Source organism: Penaeus chinensis, chromosome 5 (assembly GCF_019202785.1).
Source record: "Penaeus chinensis breed Huanghai No. 1 chromosome 5, ASM1920278v2, whole genome shotgun sequence".
In the NCBI taxonomy this organism is placed as follows: Eukaryota; Metazoa; Arthropoda; class Malacostraca; order Decapoda; family Penaeidae; genus Penaeus; species Penaeus chinensis.
The window spans coordinates 19,182,129-19,192,128 of record NC_061823.1 but is presented as its reverse complement, the minus strand read 5'-3'; the positions used below and the strand labels follow the sequence as shown (position 1 = coordinate 19,192,128).

The 10,000-nt window shown below is 19.6% G+C and overlaps 1 protein-coding gene across 1 annotated transcript in view; it reads right to left on the bottom strand.

Moving 5' to 3' along the window:
• LOC125025699 (paternally-expressed gene 3 protein-like) overlaps nt 1–10,000 on the bottom strand; it is a 51,376-nt gene that overhangs the window by 40,894 nt on the left and 482 nt on the right. The window contains exon 2 of the mRNA XM_047613818.1: nt 8,523–8,675. Within this exon, the coding sequence (XP_047469774.1) occupies nt 8,523–8,597 (75 nt within the window). The 5' untranslated portion in view covers nt 8,598–8,675. The remainder of the gene's footprint in view (nt 1–8,522; nt 8,676–10,000) is intronic.

The window sequence follows — 10,000 nt, the reverse complement described above, 5'->3', positions numbered from 1 at the left end:
GTCCATCTGTATATGTATATATATAAAAAATAAATATATGTATATATATATATATATATATATATATATATATATATATATACACACATATATATATATATATATATATATATATATATATATATATATATATATGTGCATATAATATATATACACATACATTTATATACACATATATATACTTAAATATATGTATATATATATAAATATATATATAATATATATACACACATCTACGTATTTAAATATATACATATCCATTTATATATTCATACATATATATATACATATACATACAAATATATACTTATACCATCATATATACATATATAAACATATAGGTATATATACCTTTAAGTATATATGTATATATAAATATAGGCATATAAATATATATAAATATATAAATATAGGTATATAAATATATATAGGTATATAAATATATATAAATATATATATATAGGTATATAAATATATATAAATATATAAATATAGGTATATAAACATATATAAATATATAAATATAGGTATATAAATGTATATAAATATATAAATATAGGTATATAAATATATATATATAAAAATATAAATATAAATATATATATATATATATTTATATTTACATAGAAGGTATGAATGAGAATGAATATCTACATTCATATATTTCTGAAGATATAATCAAAATCGGTCCAATATATTTCTTGTAATATCTTGATATTCATTCTCTATACATTTATTAACATATATACATGTATCTCTATACATTTATCAACATATACATGTACATTATATATATATATATATATATATATATATATAATATATACATACATACATACATGCACACACACACACACACACACACACACACACACACACACACACACACACACACACACACACACACACACACACACACAAACACACACACACACAAACACACACACACACAAACACACACACACACATAACATGTATACATATATATATTATGTATATATGTATATATGTATATATGTGTGTATTTATATATATATATATATATATGATATATGCACATATATATATATATAAATTATGTATACATATTATATATACATAAATTATATATCTACATATACGTATAAATATAATACATATACATGTGTAAATATATATATATACATATACACAATATATATATACATATGTAAATTTTATATACAAATATATATATGTATGTATGTTATATATATATATATATATATATATATATATATATGTATACATACATTTCAATGATATATAGTTATATATGCAAATACATTTATATACATATATACATATGCACATATATATATATATATATATACTTATGTATACATATATATACACACACATCTATGTACATCTATATACATAAATATATACATACATCAATATACATATACAAACAAATATATAGGCATATATACATATAAAGGTGTGTATATATAAATATATAATATAAACATACACAAATATATCCATATATATACAAATATATATATATAGACATATACACAAATATATAGACATATGCACATATATATAGACATATACACATATATATAGACATACACACACATATATATAGACATGCACACACACACATATATATATAGACATGCACACACACACACATATATAGACATACACACATATATATATAGACATACATACATATACATATAGACATACATACATATACATATAGACATACATACATATATATAGACAATATATATATATACACACATATATATATACATATATATATATGGATATATATACAAATAAAGGTATATATATAAAAATATATACATATATACATATATGTATATACATATAAAGGTATATATATACAAATATATACATATATGTATATACATATAGAGGTATATATATACAAATATATACATATATGTATATACATATAGAGGTATATATATATACAAATATATACATATATGTATATACATATAGAGGTATATATATACAAATATATACATATATGTATATACATATAAAGGTATATATATACAAATATATACATATATGAAATATATACGTATATAAATAATAATATATACATATACATATATATAAATATATACATACATATAAATATATACGTTATAACAAATATATACATACATATAAATATATACATACATATAAATATATACATATATAAATATATATACATAAATAACATATATATATAAATATAAATATATATATATACATATAAATAAAAATATAATATAAATAAATATATATACATATAAATAATATATATACATATAAATAATATATACATATAATACATATATTACATATAATAAATATATACATATAATATAAAATATATACATATATATAAATAAATACATATATATAAATAAATAATATATATAAATAATATACATATATAATATATAATATATAATATATAAAAAATACATATATATAAATATATACATAATATATTATAAATAAATACATATATATATACATATATATATATAATATATATATATATATATACATACATATATATAAAACATATATATATATTATATATAATATATAATATATATATATATAAATATAATATATATAATATAATATAAATATATATATATAATATATACTAATATATATATATATATATAATATAATTATAAATATTATAATATATAATAATATATTTATAAATATATATATATAATATAATATATATATAATATATACATTAATATATATATATATATAATATATATATTATAATATCATATATATATTTATAAATTATATATATATATATTTAAACATATATATATATAATATTATATTAATATATAAATAAATATATATATTTATGTATAATATATATATAATATAATATCATAAAATATATATAATAAATATATATATATAAATATCATATATATATTATATATATATATATAATATATTTAAATAATATAAATATAATATATTATACAAATATATACATATATATATATATATACATATAAAAGTATATATATACAAATATTTACAAATACATATACATATATAAGTATATATATACATATATATACATATATATATAAAGTATATATTTACAAATATATACATATATATACATAAAATATATATATATATATATATGAACATATATATCAATATAGTGTTATAAATACTAATAATACATAAATATAATATACATATATAGACACATATATGTAATAAATATATAATAAATATATATAATATAATATAAGACTATGTATAAATATAAAAATATATATAAATATATAGATATATGAATAATACATATATAATATAAATATAAATGCATATATATATATATAATAATATATATATATAATTTAAGTATATAAATACATATTCATAATAATATACATACATACAATTATAATGTAATATAATATTTTATCATCTATATAAATATATTATATTATATATTTATATATTTTATAATTTCATATATATCACACCATACAAATCACATATATACATATACATAAATATATACATACATACATATATATAAATATATACACATTACACACAATATATAAATATATATACATATATACATATAAAATACACATATATATAATATATATACATGTAATATATAATAATATCATATATAAATATATACATATATAAATATATATAAAAATAAAAATACATATATAAATATATGCATATATAAATATATAAATATATACATATAATACATATATAAATATATACATATATAAATATATAATTATATAAATATATCATATATAATCATATATATACATATACACATATATATAATATTATATATTACAAATATACATATATAATATATTATATATAACATATACATATATATATTAATAATTATATAAATATAATATATATAGAAATAATATATATAAATATAATATAATATATATAAATTACATATATATATATATATATATAATTAAATATATATAAATATATAATATACATAAATATATATATATATATAAATACATATATCATATATATAATATATATATATACATATAACATATATATAATTATATATTAACATATACATATTATAATATATTATATATAAATATTAATATATATATTAATATATACATAATACATATATATATATATATATACATATACATAATATATTATATATTATATATAATATACATAATAAATATATAATTATATATACATATACATATATATAGTTATATAATACATAACATATATATATTATATATACATATAATATATATATATTATATATACATATACATATATAATTATATATACATATTCAATATATATATATATATAATAACATATATATATATATATATACAATATACATATATAAATATATCATAACATAAATATAATATATTAAATTATATAGACAATATATATTTATATTACATATAATATATATATATATAATAGATATATATATATATATATATATAATATATATAAATAAATAAAATAAATATAATATAATAAATAAAAAAAAAAATAATAATAAATAAATATAAATAATATATAAAAATTATATTATATAAAAAAAAAATATAAAATACAACAATAAAAATTATTTAAAAAAAATATTATAATAATTAATTATATAAATAATACATATATAATTTAATATAATTATATTAAAATAAAAATATATATATAATTTATATTAATAATATATATATATATAATAATAAAATATTATATATAATAAATAATATAATAATAATAGTAATAATATACAATATAAAATATATATAAATATATATTTATAATTATATTATTATAAATAATATAATAATAATAAATATAATATAATACATAATATATAATTATAAAAATATTATTATATAAAAAAATATAAAATAATATAAAATATATATTTAATATATAAATATAAATATATATATATCATATATATAAAATTATACATATAAATTATATATAATTATATAAAATATATATATAAATATATATATACATATAATTAAAATATATATATATATACATATAATTATAATATTATATATATATATACATATATAATTTATATAATATTACATATACAATATATATATATAATATATAATTATATAATACATATACAAATAATATTATATAAAATTACATATATATATATATAAAAATACATTATATATATAATATATAATATATTTATAATAATACATATATTATAATACATAATATAATAATATATATAATAATATAATATATATAAATTATATACATATACATATATATATATATATACATATACATATATATTTTATAATATACATATACTATATGATATTATATATACTTAAATACATTATTATATATTAATATACATATACATATATATATATATAAATTATAAATATATATATTAAAAATTATACATATAAATATATATAATTTATATAATAATATATATATATATTATATTCATAACATATATATAAAATTATATATACATAACAATATTTTATAATATATATATATATAATATACATAATATAATATTATATATACATAACATATAAATATATTATAATATACATATACATAATATATTTTAATATACATATACAAATATATAATATATAAAATATAAAATATATATAAATTATATAATACAAAAACATATATATTTTATATAATATAAATATAAATATATATATATATAATACACATATGTATATATATACATATGTATATATACATATGTATATATATACATATGTATATATATACATATGTATATATACATATATATATATACATATGTATATATATACATATGTATATATATACATATGTATATATATACATATGTATATATATACATATGTATATATATACATATGTATATATATACATATGTATATATATACATATGTATATATATACATATGTATATATATACATATGTATATATACATATGTATATATACATATGTATATATACATATGTATATATACACATATGTTTATATATATACATATGTATATTTATACATTTGTATATATATACATATGTATATATATACATATGTATATATATACATATGTATATATATACATATGTATATATATACATATGTATATATACACATATGTATATATATACATATGTATATATACATATGTATATATACATATGTATATATACACATGTATATATACATGTATATATATACATATGTATATATATACATATGTATATATACATATGTATATATACATGTATATATACATATGTATATATATACATATGTATATATACATATGTATATATATACATATGTATACATATACATATGTATACATATACATATGTATATATATACATATGTATACATATACATATGTATATATACATATGTATATATATACATATGTATATATATATATGTGTGTGTGTTAGTGTGTTTATGTATATGCACAGCTATATATACACATATTTATATATTTTTAATATATATACATATACATACATACACACATATATATGTAAACATATATATACATATATAGATATAGATATACATGTGTGTGTGTGTGTGTGTGTGTGTGTGTGAGTTTGAGCGAGCGCTGAGTAGTAAGTGAATGAGTAGTGAGTGAGTGAGTGAGTGAGTGAGTGAGTGAGTGAGTGAGTGAGTGAGAGAGAGTGAGAGAGAGTGAGAGAGAGTGAGAGTGAGAGTGAGAGTGAGAGTGAGAGTGAGAGTGAGAGTGAGAGTGAGAGTGAGAGAGTGAGAGAGTGAGAGTGTGAGAGAGTGAGTGAGTGAGTGAGTGAGTGAGTGAGTGAGTGAGTGAGTGAGTGAGTGAGTGAGTGAGTGAGAGAGTGAGTGAGAGTGAGTGAGTGAGTGAGTGAGTGAGTGAGTGAGTGAGTGAGTGAGTGAGTGAGTGAGTGAGTGAGTGAGTGAGTGAGTGAGTAAGTGAGAGTGAGTGAGAGTGAGTGAGAGTGAGTGAGTGAGTGATGAGTGAGTGATGAGTGAGTGATGAGTAGTGAGTGAGTAGTGAGTGAGTGATGAGTAGTGAGTGAGTAGTGAGTGAGTGAATGAGTAGAGAGTAGTGAGCCATGAGTCGTGAGTGAGTTGTGAGTGAGTGTACACTCAGAATTGACATTCTTTTCAAATGAAGTTTTCCTTGTCTTGCAATTACAACATTGCAAGCAAAAGTGTAGGAATCCTTTTTCTTTGTTCAGAAGATACAGATTCCCATTAGAAAATATGTATAACTTTCTGTTTTTTCTTTTTGAATTTTATCTTGCATAACTTTCAAACAATCTTTATCTCCCCTTCCTTCTAAAATCATTCTATCTGTGTATGTAAATAAGATAATTCATCTTCAGAAAAGATTTACACTCACATTTTTGGGCATTTTCTGTGACAGTAACTTTGGGATTTAAGGATATATTTGGCACACTTGAGCTCACACTTGTTTGGCACCTTTAAAACTCTCATACTAACCCTTTGTAAGAGGGTATATGAACTGTCCATTGTGAATTTTGTCACATAGATGGCACTACAAGTCCTCAGCCACTAAGTAGTCCAGTGTGACCAGAACTGATTTCCCCATTCCTAGATTTTTATAAAAAAAAAAAAAATCATATGCTGTGAAAAGTGATACTGCTTTTAATATCTTTGACATTATTATTATATGTTATCAAAATACTAATGGCAACAAATTATTTTTATAACCTTTCCAAAAATCAAGGAAGTGTAAACAAGCGAGATAGGACTAGTAATTGACTATTTGGTGACTTTGTTCTTGTACATCATCTGTGAGTAAACACAATCAATAAACTAAAATTGCAGTGGACACGGCATGTATTCCATGACATCTCAGCCCAAAGGGTTAAAACGTAACAGGACATTACAACTCCGTGGAGACTCTGGTAATCATAATAGTTTAGCAAGCATAAACCAAGATAATTAACATAAAGTGCAGCCATTATTTATTTTCAAATTTCATACAACCTTTAAGTATTCCAATCAAACAGTAATAATAGAACAGAAGTAATAACAGTAACGGAAAATAACAGTAAATCAATATTACACATGAATAATATAAGAATAAATATATAAAAGCACTGCCACAAACATATTCACAGAGTTCCATTAAAAATAAAACCAATTAAAAACAAAATTACACGGAAGACAAAATATCCATTACCTTTAAAGGCTCTACACTTACAACAAACTAAGGTATGCCTTTATGCATTATATGCCAAGATAATTTATATCTTATCAATCTTGATCTTCTTTTTGGCATATGATACAACCCTTGCAAGTGCAGAGAATGAGAGGATTCTTCATCCGCCAATCTATTCTCCCATCCCACTAGACCATTTCAAACTGACATAAAAATGACTTCATTCACAATATACAACAAAATATCCTTACTATGTCAGGGTCCTGTCCAGTCTTCAGGTCGTGGAAGCGGTGGAACATGATTTTGTTGTGTGAGCCGTCCCCCATGCGCTAGCGTTGCTCCAGCTCTCACCTTCTCCCTGGCTCGGGTCACAGCCAATCTGCGCTGCGCCACAGTCTTGCTGCCTACCAAAATATAGTTTACAATAAGATAACAAAGCTCAGACATAACTATAAATAACAAATCACTAATCTTTATTTTCCCTCTTATATATTTGATAAAGATACTCATCCTCTACTTTTACCTTCCCCCTGGAAATATTTTAAAGAGAAATCACTATTGTGCAATTACTTTGTAATAACAACTGGAAATCTATAATGGTCTGTTTTAAACTGAAATTGTAGGTGGTTATTTCACAGACTGAAATGTATTATTCATTCAAGTCAATTAAAAAAGCAAAAAATCAACTTATTCAATATATGAATACAATTGTTATAATAACATGAATAAGAATGAAAGAAAACTTTAATTTTCTTTATTATGAGTTTATTCAGAACCTGGCAATAGTGAGTCTTATTGCTGATGCTTAATCCTAACAACTGACCTGGGATTTCTATTTATAATTTGGGTTTGTTTCTGTTCCTTCATATTGTTTCACATTTTTCATATATGAGGCATAACTGAGGCAGGCCAAACCACCTCCCACATTTACGCTGACCTGTCTATTCTTCTTCTCTCATACACAAACTCTGCTTCCTCAAGGTTTCATTTGTTTAGAAGGAAACTCACTTGCTCTCCACCATTGGAGCTGCTCGAAATCAAGCAACTTTTTTTTCTCCAATTCTATTAATACCTCTTCCTCTTTCATCTTCCTGTACCATCCCTCCCTTCTTTGTCCTTTCTTCTCCTTTTCTCCTCTGCTCCTCTTCTCAGCAAATCCCTTCCTAATCCTTACCATGTCTGGCTCTTCTTCCTCCGATAAAAGAGTCGGCTCCAACATCCTGAACAGAGCTGCCCCGGGCATCCAAGCATCTGTCATTCCATTTTCACTGACATGTTTTCTTAAATGACAATCATTTAACTACATCTACTGCAGTTAACTAAGGTGATCAATATTTTAAAGCAAAGAGGTGCATATAATTCAATAACTGAACACTTCAGAGGCAAACTAGTTTCTTCCTTCATCCCAATAAATGAAGTCGCCTACAACAGCCCAGCCATCTGTCAAATGCATACAGCCCTGATACTGGCCACTTCAGCAGACCCATCATCACACACACACCAGGGCATGTTTGCCCCCTGCCATGAGCAAGCATACCCACCAGGGCAGCAAACTCAGAGTCCTGAGCCAAAGCCCAGGACAGGCACCAGGACTCAGCCAATCACACTTTTACAGGTAAAGGCACAAAACTGCTTCTTTGCAACGCTTTGCACACATTCAAATCTTTGCCTCCCCCATACAGACGACTCCTTTGCCGTACACGTACACACACACACACACACAGACACA